The 25423-nt window shown below is 39.9% G+C and overlaps 2 protein-coding genes across 2 annotated transcripts in view; one reads left to right on the forward strand and one right to left on the reverse strand.

Moving 5' to 3' along the window:
- Window positions 1-21729, forward strand: part of LOC111155109 (IQ motif containing G) — a 43852-nt gene extending 22123 nt beyond the window's left edge. The window contains exons 7-11 of the mRNA XM_022515167.1: window positions 8141-8302; window positions 9288-9362; window positions 19293-19424; window positions 20111-20212; window positions 21041-21729. Coding sequence (XP_022370875.1) covers window positions 8141-8302; window positions 9288-9362; window positions 19293-19424; window positions 20111-20212; window positions 21041-21178 — 609 coding nt within the window. The 3' untranslated portion in view covers window positions 21179-21729. The remainder of the gene's footprint in view (window positions 1-8140; window positions 8303-9287; window positions 9363-19292; window positions 19425-20110; window positions 20213-21040) is intronic.
- Window positions 21730-22480: 751 nt separating this feature from the next.
- Window positions 22481-25423, reverse strand: part of LOC111154987 (leucine rich repeats and calponin homology domain containing 3) — a 114518-nt gene continuing 111575 nt past the window's right edge. The window contains exon 21 of the mRNA XM_022514959.1: window positions 22481-25398. Coding sequence (XP_022370667.1) covers window positions 25276-25398 — 123 coding nt within the window. The 3' untranslated portion in view covers window positions 22481-25275. The remainder of the gene's footprint in view (window positions 25399-25423) is intronic.

Raw genomic sequence — 25423 nt, forward strand, 5'->3', positions numbered from 1 at the left:
GTGAGAGGGAAGCAGGCTCCCCGCCAAGCAGAGAGCCCGATGCAGGACTCGATCCCAGGACCCTGAGATCATGACCTGAGCTGAAGGCAGCAGCTTAACCCACTGAGCCACCCAGGCGCCCAGGAAGTTAGAAGTCTTTTTAAAAAAAGATTTTATTAAGACTGAGAGAGCATGAACAGGGAGAGTGGCAGAGGGAGACTTCCGCTGAGCAGAGAGCAAAATGCAGGTCTTGACCCAAGACCCTGGGATCATGACCTAAGCCAAAGGCAGGCACTTAACCAACTGAGCCACCCAGGTGCCCCAGCCAGTATGTTTTCAGATAGTTTTAAAGTTCCATTTGGTTGCACTCCTCCTACTAGAATTCCAATTATCCCTATTTAGACTTTTTGATAGTGACCTTTAGATCTCTGTTTCTTAAAAAAATTTTTCTCTTTGTTCATGTGATTGAATAATCTGTTTGTCTGTCTTCAATTTCACTGACTTTCCATCATCTCCATTCTACTATTAAGCCCTTCTAGTACTTTTTTTGTTTTAAAATTTAGAAAATTAGTTTTAGAATTTCCATTTAGTTCTTTTTTTATAGTTCTATTTCTCTGCTGAGGTTTCTTGTTTTTTATTTATTATGAGCATATTGCTCTTTACTGAGCTTTGTTTAAAATCCTCGGGGCGCCTGGGTGGCTCAGTGGGTTGGGCCGCTGCCTTCGGCTCGGGTCATGATCTCAGGGTCCTGGGATCGAGTCCCGCATCGGGCTCTCTGCTCGGCCAGGAGCCTGCTTCCCTCTCTCTCTCTCTCTCTCTGTCTGCCTCTCTGCCTACTTGTGATCTCTGTCAAATAAATAAATAAAATATTTAAAAAAAAAAACTTTAAAATCCTTATCTATTGGGATGCCTGATTGGCTCAGAGCCTACCAACAGGGTTGTGAGTTCAAGCCCCACGTTGGATATAGATATCACTTAAAAAGAAAATCTTAAAAAAAAATCCTTGTCTGCTAATTCCAACCTTTGGCATCTTAAGGTTAATCTCCTTTGAGAATGGTTCATAGTTTTCTTTTTCTTCAATATGGAGTCATTTTGGAATGTGTCCTGGACAGTGTGAACATTATGTTGTAGAGGCTCTGCATTCTGTTCTATCCCCCAAAGTGTACTGACATTTTTGTTTTAGTGGTCAGTTAACTCCATTAAATTAAAACTAAAAACTCTCACCAACATTGGGCAGTAGCTCACCTCAGTTCATTTCCTTTTCTCCTTAGCAAGGCTGCCTATGTTCTTCCTGGCACCAGTGTGCCTCAGGAGTGAGCCAAAGATTTGCACGGAATTTATACAACAAATGTGAAGCTTTTTCTCTCCTTTTCAGCATTATTGAAAACTATTTGGATGTAGATGTCCAAAAATCTGTTTTCTGGTTCTTCAGTCTGAAAAGACTGCAATGTTTAGAATGAGGGTTCTCACTGCTTTACACAATCCACTGCTACCCTCCACTCTGTAGTGCCGACTATGGTCTAATCGAGGTCATGGAAAGTTGGAAACTCAGCACATGCTGCACCTCTCTTACAGGTGTCTCCTCCTTCCAGATTCTGCCTGATTTTGTACACTCCAATGTTTTTATGTAATTGCCTTTTGTATTGAGCCCAGAGTTTATAGTTACTAGCGGTGTGAGGGTCATACTGGTAGGAACTTATTGGCAATAGTGAAAATTGAACTTCTAAATATTCAGTTAGGAGACAGAACTTGGGATTTATAAGGAACTAGAAGAAGGCCAGTTTATAGCTGCTGAAATTTGGAGAGAAAGGGAGAGGATAACATAGATGAACTTAGAATGGGAGATGGTAACAAATTATGGAGGGCCTTGTAAGCCACACTTCTCTGGGCAAACACCATCAATAGGTGTCCTGTACATGGGGGAGGCTCATCATGTAAGACATCTGCCTTGTCGCTGGGGGTCAGGGTTTGGACCATGTTGAAGTTCTGGGTCTGTAATCTTTGTTGTTGTGTTTCTTAGGGCTATACCTAATCTGCTCCAGACCTGTGGCTTTAGGTTGACCAGGAGTTTCTTTAAGCAATAACCCTTACCTCATCCTGCTGCCTCTAGAACATACCATAAACCTTTCCAGTGCTGGAGCTGCCACTGAGGTATTTAGCATTGAGGAGATATTCTCAAAACAGAATGCCACGGAGGATTTATTTTTCTCCTGGGCCTAGGGTTTCTCATTTCCCTTAAATTTATATATTTATGTAAATATATAAAAATATATAATTATATATAATTTATAACGTATATATTATATAGTATTTATTTACAATTATATATAAATACATATATGTACATACATATATTACATATATATACACATTCCTTCAAGGAGATATTATATATATCAGTGCTTGGGATACACTGTAGGCAGTTAGAAATTAGTTCTATTAGGATTTCTAACACACTTAGCAGTTTAGAAAGTTATATATATATACATATATGTATGTATATGTGTGTGTGTATATATATATATATACACACACACACACACACACACACACATATATATATATATCTTCAAGGAGAAGGTTGGCTGATAAAGAAGAGTCCTTCACTTACTTCAGCTTTGCCCTGATTATTGAGGTTAAATGTAGTAACAGTGAAGGATATGAACCCACTCCAACTCATTTTGACTGGTTACAGAAGGAGCCAAAGGGCACAAAGCTGGATGCCCTGTAACTCTATAAAGTTTCTTAGATCCAGATTCACATGAATGTCTAGACTGGGTGGCCCTAAGCCAATGGTAGCACCACTAATTCCTCAGCTTTTTGTTCTTTATTCAGCAATCGCATTGCCATCCATGGTCACTGACTATACTTTGGAAAGCTCAGTGCTATGCAGAAGCTTTGCATCATATTTTATTTTTTTTTAAAGATTTATTTATTTGAGAGAGAGAGTATGTGCTCTTGGGGTGAGGGCAGGGGCAGAGGGAGAGAGAGAATCTCAAGCAGACTCCCTGCTGAGTGCAGGGTCTGACTCCGGGGCTCAATCTCATGACCCTGAGATCATGACCTGAGCTGAAATCAAGAGTCGGACACTTAACAGACTGAGCCACCCAGGTACCCCTGCTTCTTATTTTAAAACAGGCCTGAACTACTCCATCCTCTAAACCATACTTTGGTTTTTCTCTGGCCACACTATTACTAACTTTTGCATGTTACCCAGTTCTTTTCTTCACTTAGCCTCTCAGCTTTTTGTACTCTGTGATGACACTAATTTCCTTTTTGGGGGGACTGGAGATAGAGTTGAGTACCTAAGACAACAGGTTGAGCTGACTCTGATGAACTTTAGGCTCCAAAATGGGTTAAAGAAGTAAATGAAGATATAGAAGGCACGTTTGCTAATTTGCAAGCAACTCAAAGCCGGTATATGATAAGCAATAGACTTCAGAGTTCAAAAGCCTGTTATTAGAGCCCCGAATTGACTCCAAGAGGAGGCAAAGTGAAATGAAAGGTCTCATTTTGTTTAGAAGACTCTTGTAAGTTGAGAATTGTAAAGACCTAACTTGTCTTCAATAGTTTCATTAGAAGCTTAGCCAGGTTTTAACATGAATCCCTGAGGTTAGGGTCTTATCAATTTTTGTGGTAGTAACAGCATTTTTTAAAAAAAAAAAGGATTTTATTTATTTATTTAAGAGAGATAGAAAGAGAGTGGGAACACAAGTTGGGGGAGGGGCAGAGGGCAAGCAGATTCCCCACTGAGCGGGAAGCCCCATACGAGGACCCTGAAATCATGACCTGAACCAAAGCGAGACGCTCCACCGACTGAGCTGCCCAGGCGGCCCCATAGTAACAGCATTTTTTAAAAAAAGATTTATTTATTTACTTGATAGAGAGAGATCACAAGTAGGTGGAGAGGCAGGCAGAGAGAGAGGGCGAAGCAGGCACCCCCCTGAGCAGAGAGGCCAATGCGGGGCTCCATCCCAGGACCCTGAGACCATGACCTGAGCCAAAGGCAGAGGCTTCACCCACTGAGCCACCCAGGCACCCCAGTAACAGCATTTTTGAAAGCTGTCTGCCTTCCCATCATCTGTAGACTTCGCAGAGTCTCGCTTTTACAGTGCTGCTTCTACTGGATTGTCCTCAGAAGCCTGACAATCATGACCAGTCTTGTGAAAAACATCTGAAGTGCTTCCTCTTTGTTTTGATTACTGCAGTTTGTGGCACTCTATAGTGTTTATACAACAGGGGGAAAAAAAATACTTCCTTGTCCTCTGTTGTAGTTAGACATGTATAATATTGTGTATAGTATTAGGCATTACATTTAAAAGCGTTTACTCAGAGGAGATCAGTCAAGACAGTGAGGTGTACAGAAACTTTATCACAGAAGGGAGGAGGAAATTGGTACAATTGGAAAGGGAATTGTTCAAATGGAAATGAAGGAATAGGTGGAATTGGAGCCTGAAACTTTAGAAGTCTGGATCTGTTTCATCTGCATCTTAGAATGGGGGACTGTGTAGCTCAGAGTTTATTCAGAGAGTATTCTAGAAACTGTCACTATTAGTCAATGACAACTACAGATGTTAACTTAATACAGAATTGTATTTTTTCCTGTGGCTTTTGCCGCTTAAATAGACCACATTCCCATTTTCCTTTTTCCCTCCAACCAAACCCTCATCTCTACTTTGTGTTCAACTATGAAAACAGACACCACCATTAAAATCCTTTGGCTCAAACTTTTGTGGCAGCCATTGGAGCCTTATTAACTATAATTGGTTGGCTGCTTGTTTCCATTACTAAATTGTGCTCCTCTGAATTCAAATAACGAGTACAGATCTGAAGACAGTTTGGTGATTTGTAAGTCAAGTTTGGTCTGCTTGTGATCTCTCTCTGTCAAACAATAAATAAAATAAATAAATAAATAAAATCTTTTTTTAAAAAAATGCTGTTGCCATGGAGACGCCTGGGCAGCTCAGTCGGGAAATTGTAGACCAATGTTTTAAGACCTTATTAGGTTACATAACGTAATATCTTTTTCTTGCCAGAGGTGGAAACTCATAGAGTTTTAAGTCTGAATTTATGATCTTCGTATTTTTACTCCAAAAGACTCAATATTTGGTTTGATAAAGAAAACTGACCAGAACATTTTCTTGAGTCTTTGAAAGTGTTGATGCTATTTATTGAATACCTAACTGTTCAACACCGTTAGATTCTGTGAGAAACAAAACTGCAGTTATTTATATGGGCTGAGGTTTTCTAGAAAAGGTTTTCTGGGGTTAAGTGGTATATAAGCAGGGCGTCAAAGAAAGACTACATGGTTAGATAGGTATAAATATTCCAGCCGATGAGGAAGTGAAGTTGTTACATTTCGCTCTAACTCAAGTCTTCCTAGAAATCCAGACTTTATCACTGACCACCATACAGCTTGAATCAAAAGAGAGGAGGGAAGCAAAATGGAAAGAGATGGGAAAAGGAAAGAGTGTAGAAAGAAGGGGAAAAGTGAGCCAAAAAAGACCTTTCTTAAAATGCATTTAATGAACATTTATTGAGTAGCTAAGTTGTGCAAGACACAACTTTTTTACAATTGAGAAAGGTCTTAGGTTAAGTAAATTGCCCACAATCCTACAGTTTTTAAGAGGTTAAGAAGTACTTCGATGTGTTAGCCAGCTGGACTGGTAACATGTTCTCAGCCAGAGATACTCATCTCCTTGGAGGGCTCTGGTACTGGCAGAACAACTGAATAATTGGAATGATTCCATAGAGTTACACCAAGAAGTCAGACAAAGTGAGTTGAAGAAAGTCTGACTAAGTTTAGGGGCCTATGATCCTTTAAACCGTATTTGCTTTTCATTGTGGATAATCCTGAAGGATTTCTGCTGTTTCTTCTAATGCTTAGAACTAACTCCACCCAGCTTACACGGCAGAACTAAAGTTGGTTGGTATTTAGAGAAACGGAGATCTCTGACTAAAGCAGTGTGTTTTCATTATTAATTGTGTTTGCTTGTCATGCTGTCAGCTAACCGATCATCTCTCTGTGAAATTACTCCTGCTGCGTCTGTTCTTCTCAAACGGTCAGATGTTATCTCCCCGACTAAAACCCTTCTGAGGCTTCCCATGGCCCTTGGATTACAATTCAAACTCCATACTAGTGCCTCAGAGGGCCTACATGATCCATCCTACCTCCCTCTCCAGCCTCATCTTGTCCCACTCTCAACCCTCGCTGGGATAGTCTCCAGAGTTTTCTTTCAGTTCCTGGAATGTATCCAGGTTTTTGTGGCTTCAGGACTTGGGTACTTATTTTTCCTCTTTCTTAGACTCCTCCTTGATCCCACTTTTCATGTGACATCCATACTTACCCTTCAGGTGTCAGATTTAACATTCCCTTCTCAGAGAATCCTTCATAGACTACCTGATCTTATGTGGGCCTCCCTTATTACTCTCTCCCATGGCTTGTTGTCCTATTCTTTAAGAGTGTTTTGTGCCTTTAAAAAAGTTCGCTTTCTTTTTTAAAATTTTATTTACTTAGTTAATTTTTTAAAAGATTTATCTTATTTGAGAGAGAGAGAGAGAGAGAGAGCAAGTGGGCAGAAGGACAGAGGGAGGGAGAATCCTGAAGCAGGCTTTCTGTTGAGCAGAGAGCCCAACATGGGGCTCCCTCTCACAACCCTGAGATCATGACCTGAGCTGAAATCAAGGATCAAATGCCCAACTGTCTGAGCCACCCATGCACCCCTTAAGATTTTATTTTTAAGTAATCTCTACACCCAACGTGGGCTCGAACTCATTACCCTGAGATCAAGAGGTGCACATTCCACCAACTGAGCCAGCCAGGTGCCTCAAAAAGTTTGTTTTATTTTAATCACATCTCTATCACTAGACTGTAAGCTCTATGAGGGCAAAGACCACGTCTATTAGGTCTCCACTATTTAGCTTAGTATGGTACTGAATGAATAGTTTTTTTTTTTTTAAGATTTTATTTATTTATTTGACAGACAGAGATCACAAGTAGGCAGAGAGGCAGGCAGAGAGAGAGGGATGAGGAAGCAGGCTCCCTGCGGAGCAGAGAGCCCGATGTGGGGCTCGATTCCAGGACCCTGGGATCATGACCTGAGCCGAAGGCAGAGGCTTTAACCCACTGAGCCACCCAGGCGCCCCTGAATGAATAGTTTGTTTTTTTTTTTTTTTTTTTAATGAATAGTTTTTAAATGAATATTGAAACCTTAAAATTGCCAAGCACTTTGGGACCTGCAAAGAGTTTTTACATATTCTTAATTAACTCCTTATAATCACTTGCTGAGATATTCCAGACAGGGCAGATATTAATGTTTTTATTTTATAGCAGGTAAAACGTGCAGAGTTTAACTGACTTGGCCAGGCTGACACAGCTATTGGGGGCTTGGGTGAGAAGACAGGTCTTTGATTATTTAGAGCAGTGCTCTTTCTACCAAAATGAGATGGTAATGAGAAATCTTTGTGTATACAGACTATCCAAATAGGAAAAAAAATCTCCCATTCCTGATGCTTAGAACTACTTAGCCTTCGTTTTCATGTATACTATCCATGATTATTGACTAACTTTCCTGTAGTGCAATAATAGTAAAATAGATCCATTTTCTTGTTGATTTATAGATACAAAAGGTAGGCTTTAGCCACTGGCTGAACTGAATGGAGGTAGAATATTTTTTTTACTTTATTATTTTTAAAATGATTTATTTATCTTTATTTTATTAAAATATTTTATTTATTTATTTGACAGAGAGAGAAATCACAAGTAGGCAGAGAGGCAGGCAGAGAGAGAGAGAGAGAGAGGGAAGCAGGGAGCCCAATGTGGGGCTCGATCCCAGGACCCTGAGATCATGATCTGAGCCGAAGGCAGATGCTTAACCCATTGAGCCACCCAGGTGCCCCTGATTTATTTATTTTAGAGAGAGAGAGAGAGAGAGAGAGAGAGAGGCTGGGGGGAGGGGCAGTGGGTAAGGGAGGGGGGGAGAGAGAGAGAGAGAATCTCAAGCAGATTCCCTACTGAGCAGAGAGCCCAATGCCAGGCTCCATCTTATGACCCTGAGAACATGACCTGAGCCGAAATCAAGAGTTGAATGCCCAAGGAACTGAGCCACCCAGGCACCCCCTGCATGTGTTTTAATTTAAAAACTTGGTCTTACCTCTACAGAGTCGGAATGAATATATTGCTCACCTCAGGGACCAGTTGCAAGAGATGAAGGCAAAAACCAACATGGAAAATCGCTATATGAAGAAAAACACTGAGCTGCAGATCTCCCAGACCCAGAAGAAATGTAACAGAACTGAGGAGCTTTTGCTGGAAGAGATAGAGGTAATCACTGCTGCCTGAGGAATGAACACATTCGAGCTGTCACTCTTCATATTGCTTCAGCTAACAGAGGAGGAAGGAGAGGGAGAGTATCTTGATCTTTGCTCCATCTCTCCTGCAGCTCTCACATTTGAGACTAGAAGTAAAAACAGAATGAGGTCTTGTGTATTTGCAGGCAGAGATTCTGATGGGCTGTAGCCAACATCCACTGTTTTTTTGTGACGACTTTGAAAATCAGTTGTACTTTCTTCCCTTGGTCACTTTATCCTTATTTTATAAAACCACTTGCCATTTCTCCTGGTAATGTGGGCAAAACAAGATGCTTATTAAGTGTGGGTTTTTGCTGCTGCCCAGCTGGTACCTTTTAATCCCTCCATTAAGAAATATAAAATCAAGAGAGCTGAATTTCATTCAAACCTAAATTTATAAAGCTGGAAAGTCACCACAGAAAATAGTAGGAGAAAGAAACAAGGGGCAGACCCTCACTAGAAAAGGAAGGCTCCAATGGCTAAATGAACAGTAGGTAGGTGGGAAGGAACAAACATGTCATCCCTGGGGAGGAGGACTGCTTTCTCTGGGCCCCCACTTATTTGAAAGCTTACTCCTCTGGGTTAGTCAGACAACCCTGACTATAAACTTCACTTGCATTCTGGAATTTCCTTTTCTAGGCCTAAGAACCTTGTGCCCTTGAAGCATGGTTTCTCTCCTTCAATTGATATCACTTTATCCAGGCAAGCGGATCATGGTCCTTTTGTCCTGGGCACTGGCATGTGTCCCCTACAATGCCTGGCACATGGCCTAGTGATGTTTGTGAACATGAACTGGGTTGAAGGGAATGATTTCCCAGCCCTAGAGCAATATGGCAGGATTCTTGGGATCTCAGCTGGTAAAGAAAATTGAGATCTGGCCACAGATCTCTAATCTTGAGAATTTCTCATTCCGAACCCTGCTGGCAAGATTTCCTGATACTGGTTTATTGTTGTCACAGAAACTGAGGTTGAAAACTGAAGAAGAGAACAGGATTCATCTGGAGATTGAAACGTTCCTTAGAAAAGAGCAGCAGGTGGGTCCCCAAAACTTTTCCATGCTCTGATGGGTTTGTGTTCCACTTACAAAATATGTATTTCTTTATTCATCTTATTTCTTCTTGTGTGAATTATATGTGACTGAAGTGGTTTTAATTAGTATTTCTAAAACTAATAACAAATTAGGCTGAGTGGAGTTTTAAAAAAATATCCCGGTTGGATGAATAAGGAAAAAATTTCTAGCTTAGAATTCAGTTTACCTTTGAGAAAGCTAATAAATTTTCAGTAAACAGTTCCAAATTTGTGGCTAAAGAAAATAATTTATACCTGCTATCTCACAGGGTTTTACTAAAACCAAAATCTGGGAGGCTATTAGGAATGGGATTTTATACCCAGGCAGTTTAGGGATTAGGTACCATGTTCCTTGTTCAGTGTTAGATGCCTAGTAAGCACATGTTTAATAACAATCCAATGAGTTAGTTGGTGGGTGAATGGATAATGGATGGATGAAGTCAGTGTTTCCCAGATCATCAGCCCAATAACACAAGCAATACATAAATATTTTTCAATGAAAAATTTGAGACAGCACAGAAAGATACAGATTTTGAAAAGAAAGAGTGAAAGCTCTCATAATCACCCCAAATTATTCCAGTAGTTCTTCCACATCTTTTTCTTGATATACATACTGGTTTATGTACCCAAATACTTACATTTTTAGTATTTATCTGTCCATCTATTTATTTATGTTAATATTTCTGACATAAATAGGATCATACCACATATATTGTTCCAGACTCTTTTTTTTTCCCAGACTCTTTTTTAAAAAATATACTTTGTCTTACTGTTTCCAATAGCAATACAACTGCTATATAATATCCCATTGAGGGGTAGACCAAAATTTAGTTAGCCATTCTTCTGCCACTGGACATTCAGGTTGTTTCCAATTTTGCTAGTATAACAATGCTGAACATTCTTAGCTATGTCTGTAAATGCATGGTATATGGAAAGTCTATTCATTTTTGCATATCACTGTAGATGCCTTATGCCCTCTCATATTAGTTTTAATGTTTTTCAGTTAATTCATTTAGATTTGCTATCTAGAAAATCTTTTTGACTGCAGACAATTTTACATTTTCGTTTTTGTTATTTGTATGTCTGTTTCCATTTTGTGGCTTATTGTATAGCTTGAGTGTCAAGTGTAATGTTGACTAGTAGTAGTGATAATGGGGCACCATTGTTCTCTTTTTGGTTTTAGTGGTATTTCAGTCAGTATTACACATGAATTCATAGTCTAGCCCAGGTTCTCATGTGCAGGTTACGGCATTCATCGGGAAATAATGGGACACTGGAACTCATAATAGGAATATCTTGATGGATTCAGAAGTAATTGATAATATTCAACTCCCAAGTAACTCTGAGCCTCCCTTCCCAGTGGAAGTAGTATGCCTTTGCGGGTCTGAGGAGATTAGTCTTACTTTCTGTGAAAATGCCATAGTAATAACTTCATCAAAGTCAGATGCTCACTCTCAACACCCAGCACAATCACTCCTCTTGTCCCTGGACCCATCACTAGAGTCAAATCTCAGCAAGTTTCAGGGTACAGGTAATTCAGATATCTATAATTCAGAGGGAAATAGCTTATAAACCTAAAGAATTATAAGACTTTGCTTGTAATTGGGAGACATGTGTGGGAATGGATTCTAAGGGTGTTAGACCAACGAAGGTGGGATGTAACGCTAGACTGAGTCATGTTCATTGATATGGACATACTTACTGGAGATTCTGGATCCCATGTGATAGCTTGTGAAGCTGGAGGGGACTCTAACGGTTCACTTGAAACTGGACTCAGCGACTCGGCAGGGGCCCACATTTGAGGTGGAGGTGGAGGTGCCACAGGTGGAGATGCCACAGCTTCCCTACTAGGATTTGGTGGAGAGAATCTAAAGATTTAGGGAAATGGGAATATCAGAGTGAATTTGTGTGACCTACAGATCTGCTGCTGAACACCTACATGTAATGAGTTTGTGTGAGACATTTCTTCCCAGAGGACACTCCCATACTAAGACATTGAGAAATTTGTTCGTGAGGGGAGCACTCACATCCTCAAAAAGGTCTTTGGTTGCTTTCCTAGGTAGGCCAGGTAAGATCATGGGTAACATCATAATTGAAATGGCTTCCCTGCTTTCAGTGGTGATGATGGGATCCTGCAGAGCCAGAGGACATGAGGCAGCACTTAACTGCCAAAGAAAGGTGAACACATTTACCATGAAGGACAGAAGGGATGTACCAGAAACCAGAATGCCTTTGCTCTTAGTGATATTAATATTAATTATTATTAATTTAATTAATTAATATTAATTTATTTAATTTAATAATTTAATATTAATTTAATTAATATTAATTATGAACAAAATTAATGAGCAGCCTGATAAAGAATTACTTGATGTATGTATCAGAAGAAAGTCCAGGTCTAGGAGCCAAAACCACAATGAAGAGTCATGGTTTCTCCTCCAATTTCCAGAACTAAATCAATTCAAAGACCAAATCCCCTTAACTGCAAGGGCCAGGTCCCCCCGAGGATGAACTCTACAGCATTATGGCAGGTATATACTGTGAATCTTCCCCTAAGCCTACTCAAAGGGACCTGTGGCTATTTATTAGAGTTACTATACACTGGAAAACAGAAAATATCCAGACTCTTTCAGATTACTAAACATTGGCTCTGATTTGGTATTAATTCCTAGGGACCTGAAACAATACCGTGGTCGTCCCTACTCAAAATGAGGGATTATAGTGCTCAGGTGATTGGCGGATCTGCTTTACTCCAGGCCCACTTGTTTTGTGGATCCACCCTGTAGTTATTTCCCATTACTGAACATAGAATTGGAATAGACATACTCGGCAACAGACAGAATTTCCACATTGGTTCTCTGATTTATGGAGTGAGGGCCATTATGGTAGTAAGGACCAAGTAGAAGTCTCTGGAACTTCCCCTTCCTACCAACATAGTAAATCATAAGCAGATGCTGCACCCCTACTGCAAAGGCAGAGATCAGTGCCAACAAAAAATAAAGCAGCAGAGGTAGTGATACTTAACCACATCCCCATTTAGCTAAGCAGTGTGTCCTGTTGAGTTGAATGATCTTGGATAATGACTGTGGACTATTGTAAATGCAATCAGGTGATGACTCCAATTGCAGCTACAGTTCCAGGTGTAGTATCTTGACTGGAGAAATTCTTCAGAGGCCACTGGCAATCAGTAGGCAGCTGACCAAAACCTGTGTCTCCAACCCAGTTTGGAAGAACCTCCAGAAGCAGTTAGGTTTTACCTGGCAGGGTCAACCGTACATCCTCACAGGCTCACATCAGGGCTGTGTCCCTTCTGTTCTTTCTGCCATAATATGGTCTGCAGAGATCTTGCTTGCTTTGACTTTCTACAAAACATTGTAGTAGTCCCCTTGCTAATTCTATCTGCTGAACAGGACAAAGCAAGGACTTTGGGTGCCTTAGTAGGACTTATGAATGAGAAGGTGGGACAGAAGCTACTTTTGGTACAGTTTTCAATCACTGTTCAGTTAGGTGACAGAAAACACAACAGTTCTTTCAGCAGGGAATGTTTAGCAAAAGAATCATTAACTGAGAGTAAGGGATTGGCTACAAAGAAAGGATAAAAGAGAACTCTAAAGAAACACCCTAGGGTCAAAGGATGGTATCCAAGGAAGGGAGGAACAGAGATGTTTGCTTCATTGCCCTGGGTCAGAGCAGATTCATAGGTAGTGGGATAAAGTGGACAAACTGGGAATGGTGGGTTCTTTGGTAAGCAAGAATCCTCCTGTTATGTCAGCAAAACTTGTTGGTGAATAAGTGGCATCAGTGTCCCACACACATGCCACTGTCAGCCCTGTGCCCCAGGAACAAAAGAGGAAGGATTCGAACAAAGGAGAGACGCTCTCCTGTCATGTCCCTTTAGCGCCCACTACTGACAAGGCTTATCACTGGGCCAGGTGGCAAAAGAACCAAGTTACAGCAAGCATCCTGGTTGACAAAGTTGGCCCGTGAGGGATGCATTTAGAGTTGAGAGGCAATAAATTGATAACCGGCACAAATGGGGGTTGTATGAGGTTTACTCCATAGGTTTACGGTAGATAAACTTTTATCAAGTTAAATAAGTTTCCTTTCGGTCTTGCTGAGTTTTTTGGTTTTTGTTTTTCGTTTTTAATCTGGAATGAGTTTTGATGTTTTATGAGATAGATTTTTCCCATCCATTGAGATATGGGCTTTTTCTTAATATGCTAATAAAATAAAATATAGTAATGATTTATTGATGAATCATCTTTAAATTCTTGGGATAAACCCTGCTTGTTCATAATACATTATTCTTTTAACAGACTGCTAGATTGATTTATAGATTTTTATTTTGTATTTATATATTCCATAAACAAGTTTGACCTATAGATTTATTTTTTAGTGTTCTTTGTATTGTAACAATTATGGTAGCTTAGCAGCTTGAGTTGGGAAGCTTTCCGTCTTTTTATGCTCTGTAAAAATACCAATAGAACAAATAGATTATTATCTGTTCCTTGAAACTTTACTAAAATTTAGTCATAGACAATCTTGTTTGAGTACCATTTTCAAGGGGAGATGGTTAGCTACCTTTTCAATTTTTTAAATGTTTATTGATGTCTTCACTTAAATAATCTTTTTGAGTCATTTTTGGTAATTTCTTCCTAGAAAGAACTCATTTCATCTAAAACATTCATTTCAAATTTGTTAGTATAAAGATGTGCTCCACAGTCTCTCACAACTTAAAAGTTCCTTTATGTAGTTATTTCATCTTTATTTTATTTTATTTTTTAAAGATTTTATTTATTTATTTGATGGAGGGATTGAGACAGAGCACAAGCAGGCAGAGCAGAAGGCAGAGGGAGAGGCGGGAAGCAGCACCCCGCTGAGCAGGGAGCCCATCTCGGGGCTCGATCCCAGGACCCTAGGATTATGACCAGAGCCAAAGGCAGCAGCCTAACTGACTGAGCCACCCAGGGGCCCCTCATCTTTATTTAAAAAAATTTGTGTCTTCTCTCCCTTTTTCTTGCTTAAACGATTTGTCAAAGTTTTGACCATTTTATTGGTCTTTGCAAAAACCATCTTTTGGCTTTATTGAGCAAATACTTTTTTTTTCATTTTCACACTGGTTTTCGCTTCAATTTTGAGTAATTATTTATTTTTTTTTAAAGATTTTATTTTTTATTTGACAGACAGAGATCACAGGTAGGCAGAGAGACAGGCAGAGAGAGATGGGGAAGCAGGCTCCCTGCCGAGCAGAGAGCCCGATGCGGGGCTCGATCCCAGGACTCTGGGATCATGACCCGAGCCGAAGGCAGAGGCTTTAACCCACCGAGCCACCCAAGCGCCCCTTGAGTAATTATTTTCTTATACTTCCTTTGAGCTTATGTTGTTAATCTTTGTCTAGTTTTTTAAATGCTTTGTTCATTGACTTTTGAATTTTATTATTTTCTACTATATGCATGTAACCCAACATATTTTTCTGGGTACTGTTTGGCTGCAGTATACAGGTTTTGATACATAATGCTTAAGTTATCATCCCTTTTTTTTTTTAATTTTAAAGATTTTTATTTATTTATTTAGAGATAGAGCAGGAGAGAGTGTACAAGTGAACACAAGCAGAGGGAAGGGCAGAGAGGGGGAAACTGGCTCCCCGCTGAGCAGGGACCCTGATGTGGGGCTTGATCCCAGGACCGCGAGATCACAACCTGAGCCGAAGGCAGACGCTTAACCGACTGAGCCACCCAGGTGCCCTTAAAAGTGTATTTCTTAAATGTCCAAGTAGCTGGAGTTGGAGAAGAAATGTGTAGGCTTTCTATTGCTGACAACGCTTTGATGTCTACACTGTCTTCCATTGTGGTGTCGTCATGTGAAATGTAAGACATGCCTGTTGGCATTTGTTGAGCCCTCATTTGGGCTTCATATATGCTCAAATTATGTGAATATTCCATGGGTATTTGAAAAGAATTTGTATTCTCTGTTAGGTACAAATCTGTACAAATGTGTAATAGTCTGGGGCGCCTGGGTGGCTCAGTTGGTTGAGTGTCTGCCTTTGGATCAGGTCATGATCTCTGGGTTCTAGGATCAAGGCCCATGTCGGGCTCCCTGCTCGGCAGGGAGTCTGCTTCTGCTCCGCTCTCCCCTGGCTCATACTCTCTCTTGCTTGCTGTCTCTCAAATAAATAAATAAAATATTTTTTGAAAAAAGGTCTAATAGTTTGTCAGATTCTTCATGTTGTTATTTATTTTGATCTACCTGAGCTGTTAATTTCAAAGTATGAGAACCTCCCAAGCTGATTTTGAATCTATCAATTTCTTATATTTCTAATAATTTTTGCTTTATATATTCTAAAATGGCATTAGAATATAAAACTTCATAACTACAATATCTTTTTTAATAGAACATGCCTTTTCTCAGGATAAAATATCCCTTTTTGTCTCATTTAATTATTTTTGGCTTGAATTCTGTTTTGCCAGATACTACTTGCCAAACCTGCTTTCTTTTTGCTATGATTATATTGTTTTAGCTGTGATTTTTATAAATGGTTCATAGGTTGACTTTTTTTTTTTAAATTGGAGGCTCTTTATTTTGATAGGGAAATTTTTTTTTAAAAGATTTTATTTATTGGACGCCTGGGTGGCTCAGCTGGTTAAGCAGCTGCCTTCGGCTCAGGTCATGATCCTAGCGTCCTGGGATCGAGTCCCACATCGGGCTCCTTGCTCATCAGGGAGCCTGCTTCTCCCTCTGCCTCTGCCTGCCATTCTGTCTGCCTGTGTTTGCTCTCTCTCCCTCTCTCTCTCTGACAAATAAATAAATAAAATCTAAAAAAAAAAAAAAAAAAGATTTTATTTATTTATTTGACAGAGATCACAAGTAGGCAGAGAGGCAGGCAGAGAGAGAGAGGGGAAGGGAAGCAGGCTCCCCGCTGAGCAGAGAGCCCAACGTGGGGCTCAATCCCAGGACCCTGGGATCATGACCTGAGCCAAAGGTAGAGGCTTTAACCCACTGAGCCACCCAGGTGCCCCTATTTTGATATGGAAAATTACCTCAGTTTATTTATTTATTTATTTTTTTAAAAGATTTTATTTATTTGTCAGAGAGAGAGAGAGGGAGAGAGAGCAAGCACAGGCAGACAGAATGGCAGGCAGAGGCAGAAGCAGGCTCCCTGCTGAGCAAGGAGCCCGATGTGGGACTCGATCCCAGGACGCTGGGATCATGACCTGAGCCGAAGGCAGCTGCTTAACCAACTGAGCCACCCAGGCGTCCCACCTCAGTTTATTTTTATTGTGATTTTTAATTTATTTGTATTTACTTTTTTCATCTTATTTTATATTTCCTGCTTTTCAAGCTTCTTGGTGTTTCTTTCCTTCTTCTGTTGGATTGATGGAATTTTTATTGTTTGATTTTTTTTTTCTTAGTTAATTGTTTTAAAGATTTTGTCAGAGAGAGAGAGAGAGAGAGAGAACAAGCAGGGGGAGCGGGAGGCACACGGACACGCAGGCTCCCTCCCTGCTGAGCAGGGATCCTGACCTGAGCCGAAGGCAGATGCTTAACTGACTGAGCCACCCAGGTGTCCCATATTGTTTGGTTTCTTGCTGTCTAGTGCAAATTCATCATTTGCATACCACTTTCTTAGTTTTGTAATATCAGCATACCACCTATGTTATTATTTTGAATATACTCACTTCCACAAAATTTAATTTTTATATTATTATTGTAAAAGAAAAACCAGTATCATTTGCCATAAATAGAAACTAATATATCTAGAAGTTCAATAAATATCAAATAATGTTATTACATTTTAGCCAGTTCTTTTTACCTGCCTGGAGACTCTTCTCTTTTTTTTTTTTTTAAAAAGAAAAAATGTTAACAAGACTTAGAGATGTTAAAGACATGATTGCACCAAACTGATGTGTTCTCTTTAACTTGATCAGAATAATTGATAATAATTAATCACGTTTTTAAAAAATTCCATGTCAATGTACAACCTAAAGACTCCTTTTTTTTAAAACTTTTGATTATTTATTGATTGATAATTAAAATAAGCACCATTTATTGAAAGCCTTTTAGTGCCAGGCACCGTATACATTATATCTATTCTTCATAATATTCCCAGGACATAAGTAGTAATATTCCCATTTTACAAAAGAAGAAACAAAGCCTCAGAGGTATTAATTAACATGTCCAATATATACAGCTAGAAAATGGGAGATTGAAGATTTGAACAGGCCTCTGATAGGCTCTAAAGCTTGTGTTGTTTTCCTTGCGTTATGCTGCTGTTCTTTTTTTTTCTTATATTCCACTTGTTTTATTTTTTAAAATTTAAATTCAATTAACATATAATGTGTTATTAGTTTCAGAATTAGAGGCTAAAGACTCCTCTTGAGGTTTCATTCTTGAGGTACATGATCTAGGAGTTTGGAAGTTATGCCTTATATTCTTGGAGTGGTAACCCTTCACATTTTAACATATTTATACTTTGTTTAAAGCATATTCTTTATGCTTTGTTCTGTACTTTAACATATATATGTATACTCTGTTCATCTTAAGTCTATAGTTAATCAATACTTATATCTTCTTGTCTTTATTAAAGCGAAGTTTTACCTCTTCTCTTACTCTCTTACGTCCTATGTTGAAATCATTCAGTACGTATTTCCATTTTATAAATGAGGGAACTGAGGCTTAAAGAATTTAAGTTAACATACTCGAGTGCCAGAGCTAGGAGCGAAACCTAGGCATTCTGTCTTCAGAGCCTGTCTGGTTTTTCCAGGAGACATACTGCCTAATTTGGGATTTTAGTTCCAGATTATGGTTTACTTTAAAAAAGTACTTTATGTAGCTTAAGTATACATGCTGTCATTTCTCACATGTACTATCTCTTTCTAAAATGAAATTTTAGATTTCATTGCTAAAATACACTTTCGAGTAACTCTTTTGGAAAGACCAGGTATAGTCTTTCTTTCCTCACATTTGAATGTTAGGTTAGCTAAGTACAGAATCTTAGATTCACATTTATTATTTTCTAGGATTTTGAAGACATTGTACCCTTCTCAATTGGCATCTACTGTTTTTTTTTTTTAAGATTTTTATTTATTTGACAGAGATCACAAGTAGGCAGAGAGGCAGGCAGAGAGAGGAGAGAGGAGGAAGCAGGCTCCCTGCTGAGCAGAGAGCCCAGTGCGGGGCTCAATCCTAGGACCCTGGGATCATGACCTGAACTGAAGGCAGAGGCTTTAAGCCACTGAGCCACCCAGGCGCCCCGGCATCTACTGTTTTTTTAAATTTTTCATTTATTTATTTGAGAGAAAGAAAGAGAGCATGAGAAAGGGGGAAGGGACAGAAGGGTAGGGAGAAGCAGATTCCCTGCTGAACAGGGAGTCTGACGATGCAGGGCTCCATCCAGGACCCGATAATTACCCAATAATGACCCGAGCCGAAGGCAGACGCCCATCCGACTGAACCACCAGGCAGCCCTGGTATTTACTGTTATTAATCAAAGAACTATCTGATGCCATTCCTTATCCTTTAGAATTTTCTACCTACCCTTTATTCCTTTCCAATTTCCCTTATCCAGACCCCTTGGAAGGCCCTCTTCCTTCTGTTTTTAAATTGAGTAATAATATTAAGTATACAAACATTAAGCATATAGTTTGATGAACATTTGCGCGCGCGCACACACACACACTCCTGTAACCACCACCCACATAGAGAACACGTTTACAACATCACAGAGTCTCCCTCGTGTCCCTTCCTGATCCAGTCAAGCAACCCGCCCCTAGAGGTAGCCATGATTCTGCCTTTTTTCACTGTAGGGAAGTTTTGCTGGTTCTCGAACCTTATATAAATGATTTCATAATAAGGCTTTGCGTCTGATGGAACCACGTTTTAATGTTCTTTCCAAACAGAAACTTGAGGAAAAGCTAGAGTTCTGGATGGAGAAATTTGATAAGGACACGGAAATGAAACAGAATGAACTAAATGCTCTCAAAGCTGCTAAGGCCAATGACTTAGCACACCTTCAAGAACTTGCGAGGACGGTAAGGAAGCAGTCTCCATAGTCTAAGGCTGAGCACGCCTGAGGAATGGGCAGTAACTGAGCTACAGTAGCTGCGTGACAAAGTGGAGGTGTGCCTGTAAACCACTGAGCCTCTTCTCCCACGAGAACGATGATGATGACAGCATCCGCGATGGGGACAGTATTAGCGGCATCTGACAAGCCTCCATTGTGCTCATTCTGTCCCAGGCACTTATTAACATTCCAAAGGACTTACTTCACCCTCACCACCTCTTGAGATAGATACCGTTACTATTTCTACTTTATGGTCTCTGAAGCTAATCTGTAAATTATGAATTTTAAAAGGCTTCTGATTATTGTTTCATCATTGAATAACTGTAAAACTCCCAAATATCTCTTTTAAAAGATGACTGCTATTTGTATGTGTACTTTCTGAGTTTAAAAAACAGTACTTTGAAGTCAAGCACACAAGTTACTAGTTCATTTTTGTGCAAGATTTTACAGCAAATTTGCTCCAAACTGAAACATTTTTATATAGTTAGTATATGAATATTTATACCACAGGAATCCACTTAGTTTTTCTTTTCGTTGGTTTATCTTTAAGTTTGGCAGGCTTTATTTTCAAATTTTATATTAAAAGTGCAAGGCTGGCTGGCCATACCTTGTCAGGACAGTCTTATAACCTAGGGTCCATGTTTACTTTTACAGATAAGGGAATATGAACAGGTCATCATCGAAGATCGGTTAGAAAAGGAGAAGACCAGGAAGAAGAGAGAACAGGATGACTTGGAATTGAAGAGCATCATAAAGGTAGAAAGCCAGAGTTGGCATCTTTTTTTTTTAAGATTTTATTTTTATTTGAGAGAGAACACAAGAGGGGGTTGGGTCAGAGAGAGAAAGGAGCAGGGAGCCCAAAGCAGGGACCTGATCCTGGGACTCCAGAATCATGACCTGAGCCTAAAGCAGTCACTCACCCGACGGAGCCAGCCAGGTGCCCCACAGTTGGCATCTGAGGGCACGTTCAATTCAATAGCTGACCTAACACTGAGCAACACGAAGTCTCTTTTTCATTTATTATGAAGCATGAAACAGATCGGTAAGGAAGGGTGGCCTTTTGTTATTACTGGAATTTGCCTGTAGTCCTTGGTGCAGGGAGATGGTTCACATAGCAAGGGGCATATCCCTAACTCTTAATCCAGGGGAAAGTGGTGGTCAGCAGGGGAAGCAGGACCTAGAACTTATGCCCGAAGGTCAAATTTAAGAATATTATTTATAGTCAGAACAGCTCTTGGAGGAGCTGCTTTTTTTTTTTTTTTTTTTTTAATTAACTCTATCCCCAATGTACGGCTTGAATCATGGTCCCAAGAACAAGGTCACATGTTCTACCAACTGAGCCAGCCAGACACCCCTGGAGGATCTTCTTAGAATCCTTTTTATCTAAGTTATCCCAGGCTATCTGCTAGGTTCTGACAAGACCTGTTTTCAAAAAAAGGTGGAGGGAATAAATAGAGTTTAGCATGCATGGCGGCTTCCATGCTTCAGACATAAGTTACTTTATGACAAGACAACTCCGTTATGCAGAAAGGATGGGGATTGGCAGGCCTGTTCTATTGTACTCACTCCCCCTTTCTCTTCCAGCTCCAGGCCTGGTGGCGAGGCACTATGGTACGGAGGGAAATTGGTGGCTTCAGACTGCCTAAGAAGGAGAAAGATGATGGCAAGGATTCTAAACGTAAAGGCAAAGACAAGGACAAGCGGAGAGGCAAGAAAAAGTGACAGAGTTCTCATCTCTTCCTCTGGTCTTCTGGCGATGGGGAGGACTTGGAGGAAGAAACATTTTAGCAGCACAGACAACTTGTATCTACAGGTCGTTTCTTATTTGAGCATTCCCGGGCGCTGCCTGTTCTCTCCCATTGCCGTTGTATTAGTTTTCAAACCCTGAATTAGGACTATACCATCAACTTAGGGCTTCTTCGTATTTTGAAAAACTTCCACTGGGAAGAAATATTTCTAGGAGCCTTGTGAAGATTCCTGTTGCTTTTTCTTACCAGAAAAAAGTTCATGGGCTTATTAGTTGTGATGCATTAAAACATCAGTAATTTCTGTAATGTCTCCAATTCTGTATTTTGACTACAGTGAAAAAACTCTTGAGCAAAAGTCAAGTGTTCATTCAGAACTACAAGATGATGTTTATAAAGTGTGTGGCAGAATACAGACACTGTAAGGTCCAAATGTTGGTTCCTTCCTGCCTTTTAGGTTAGTATCACCCAAGTGTTTTGTTGGGGTGGCGGGGGCATGGAATACGTATCTTAAGTTGCTTCAGCTCTTTTTCTGGGAAACAGGTAGGCATATAAAATTATAAATAAAAAAATAATAAATTGGAATCAACGGAAATGTTAGGACGTACAATCCACACATAGTAAAGGCGGGGACCCAGGCCTGCTGGAAAACTAGCCTGCAGAGAGTTTTGATTAGTGAGACACCAGGGTCTATGCCTGTTTTGCTCCCTCAACAATTCTCACCTTCAGGATATTATGACTAAAAGAGTACAGATAATCCAAGCAGAATGTCTTGGGAAGCTAAAGCTTTCCCTATTGCACAGTTGGTAATTTCTGAGAGAAAAGTGTCCAAATGCATCATGTGTATTTCATGAATTAAGCCTTATATGTAATCCCAAATGCAGGGCAATACGGCTATCTATACTTCCTTGGAAAAGTTTAAAAAAAAATTTATCTCAAGGGCCTGTTATGAGGACCCCGTTTCTCCTGATGTTCTTTCAGGGAACTAAATAAATAACCTTTCATTTTTGCCAAGGAAACCATGCTTTAGGTATGAACATTTTCTTTTCTTTCTTTTTTTCCCCTAAAGATTTTATTTATTTATTTGACAGAGATCACAAGTAGGCAGAGGGGCAGGCAGAGAGAGGAGGAAGCAGGCCCCCCGCTGAGCAGAGAGCCCGATGTGGGGCTCGATCCCAGGACCCTGAGATCATGACCTGAGCCGAAGGCAGAGGCTTTAACCCACTGAGCCACCCAGGCACCCTTAGGTATGAACATTTTCAATTCAGCCTTTATTTCATGCGATTGAAGTGCTGGCTTTTATTTTAATGTGAACATGTAAGGTGGCGTACAGGCAATTTAAAATAACATACATGATACTGACATATTTATACTTAGAACTTATGCATTATATTTACAGACATACAAATATAGGACAATGTTTTACAAAATCTTTTACTAATTACATGTTTACAACATTTCAGAAATAAAATGAAATCTGCTGTAAACCATCTCACTGCAATACGTATATAAAAAGGTTTCTAAATATCCATGTTTTCCTTCATTTCTAATACCATTTTAAGTACTTGGTTGCTAAAAATTTGTCCTACTCATCAGCAGAGTCACACATCATTAGTCACTGCTAAGCTGTAGCAAGTAAGAGAAATCATCGACTCCTCGGTTAGCTATGAGGCTGTATTTAAATATGCTATTAAAGAGAGTGACCTCCTAATAAGCTCCCTATTCTCTTCTAGCCAGACAAAGAAAGGCTCCACGCCCAGCAGCTGTCTGCAGAGAACCTGCTGACTGCCAGTCTCCAGGGCTGTCGGGGTGGGCACTTAGCCTCCTCCTGTTCACTGGTCAGCCACTGCTTCAGTAGGAAGGAATCTCATCAATGCTCAGTGGAACCCCTACAGGGTCTTTGTCTTACACTGGAGTCTAGCAAGGCTAAATGTTATTACATTTTCTTTCCAGTTTATTAAAAAACAAAAAAACAAAAAAATGGTACATACAGAAAAATGAATATAAAAATTTTCTAGCAAAAACATCTTGATTTAGAAAAGAAATTCATCAATATATTTGATATTTTTTCTTTATCAAGCCAAAACTGTACACAATTTTTTCCTAGTAATTCAAATATAAACTTGCATTAGTTTGATGAAAATATGTGAATAAGTTTGCACGTTATGTGTCAGTTGTGAAATAAGTGGTAACTTCCACTTACCCTATGGGATAATTAGTTGCAGATGTTCCAAATGTTGCATTATGTATGTCTTCTGGGATTATTCCTTACATAATAGGTGATAAACAGTCCTCTTCATTGCTGAGTTTCATTTCAAATGGCTTCTATTATTTGGAAATTGTACTGAGGTTTAATGTTGAGTAGAAGGAAAAATCCTTATAGTTTAAAAATGTACACAGCTAAATTCTAAACAAGTCACTCTGATTGGTGGGTCTGTTTAGAACTGTAAATTTAATGGGGTCTGGCTCTAAGCACTTAAAAAACATTTTACTTTTGTTCTGTAAGGTCAGTGAGCTTTGAGATCAGATGTTTTATGTTCCTTAATTTTAAACTTTGACAAAGTGGTAATGTTCTGCTCAACTTGTTTCCCAGTGAGAACAGGGAGAAAACATTATTTTGACCAGATGCTCAACATGATTTTACCCAGTTACTTTTAGATGTTGCACTTACATGATAAAGAGTGAACACTTTGCTCAAATGCATGCATTGGTAAAGAAAGTCCAGAACAGTTTACAACCCAAAAAACCTTAGATTAACTACTATCTTCAGTTACTCTATTTACTTGATTTATAAAGGCAGCGAATACCAAAAGACGCTGACAACTAAAAGGGGTTCAAAAAATAGGATAAGAGAGACTTTAGTGGTTTAAGATTGAACAAAGGCTCCCAGCTTTGTGTTTCATGAGCCCTGGGCCCTCTTACCTGGCCCACAAATGAGTGAAGGCACCAATGGTAGAATTTGACAAGCTAGATACAGAGACAGCACATGGTTTTTTAAAGAAGCCCCAAGTGCCTTATTTCAGCCATGGAAACTGGCAATTACTTGAAAGAAATTAAGAAACTTGGCTACTCTTTTATTCCTTTTGCTCTGTTTTCATAATCCTCCATTAGTTAGGGAGCTAGAAGTGTATCGGCGGTGAGTGGAAGGTATCTGCAGGCCCTGGTATCCTGCGAGCAGTGTGGGGGAGGTGGGGGGGAGCGCAATGCAAATGATGCTGAGTAGTGCACGTTACCATCCTAAGGATTTGGAACCCTTGTGTAGAGTGCTTGTTTACAATGTTCAGGTAATAGCAGAATGTCACAGGTGAGAACCAAGCTTTAGGTGGTGGTGGACAAAAGTTGGGAGAAGGCCTAGGACACTGGCCTTAACTTACCTCTCTCATTGCTTTACCGTGCAAAAATCTAGGCCTTCTACATCATATCTGGTTTGCTTTAGACATAAGTTTATTTGTTCTGTTATTTTTTGTTTTGCCTTGGACAGATAGTCCAAAGTAATATAGCTTCTGATTTTAAATGCGGCTGATAAACATAGTGGAGTCATTACTCTCCACATCATACGAAAAATACCGTTGGGAAAGTGGTCTCACTGTGTCTGTTGAAAATGCAGATAACCCAGGCCCCGCTCCAGACCTCCTGGAATGAGAATCTACACTTTAACAAATGTTCCAGGAGAATCTAATGAGTCACCAGTTCCAGAAACAGGAAACAGGTAAAGATAGTAGCATGTCTGTGCTTTCAGGAAAGCTAGCTATCCCTCTGAGAGGCTGTCTTTCTGGAATGGGAGACAAGCCTGCTCTCTAGGAAAGCCCAGCCAGTTTAGGCTTCGGTGTCAGGTTCTCAGTGACGAAAGAACGAAGTTTCACTTGCAAAAACCAACCGTGTCTTCCTAAAACAATTCAATGGAAACAGATATAACCTCTCCTAAAATGGAGAAATGAAGCAAAATATTCCTGTCAGGAATCATGGAAACAGTCCCTTTTAAGAACATGTAAGAGCTTTGTGGAAGCAGCCAGCTGGCAGCGGCGCTCGCGTCCTGCTCCAGGGTGGCCGGGCCAGTGCCCGCGTGCAGGGTCCTCACGCAGCAGACAAGTGGTGCTGCTGCTTGGGCGGGGCAAGCTCCAGGAGAGCCTGCACCGTCACTGCGACCTGGCTCAAACCTTTCTCTTCTAAAATGTGCAGAGGCAAACATAATTGCTCCTGAAATGGGATAACGTAACATAAA

The sequence above is a fragment of the Enhydra lutris genome, unplaced genomic scaffold (genome assembly GCF_002288905.1).
Source record: "Enhydra lutris kenyoni isolate GAN:26980312 unplaced genomic scaffold, ASM228890v2 scaffoldscaffold39, whole genome shotgun sequence".
Lineage (NCBI taxonomy): Eukaryota > Metazoa > Chordata > Mammalia > Carnivora > Mustelidae > Enhydra > Enhydra lutris.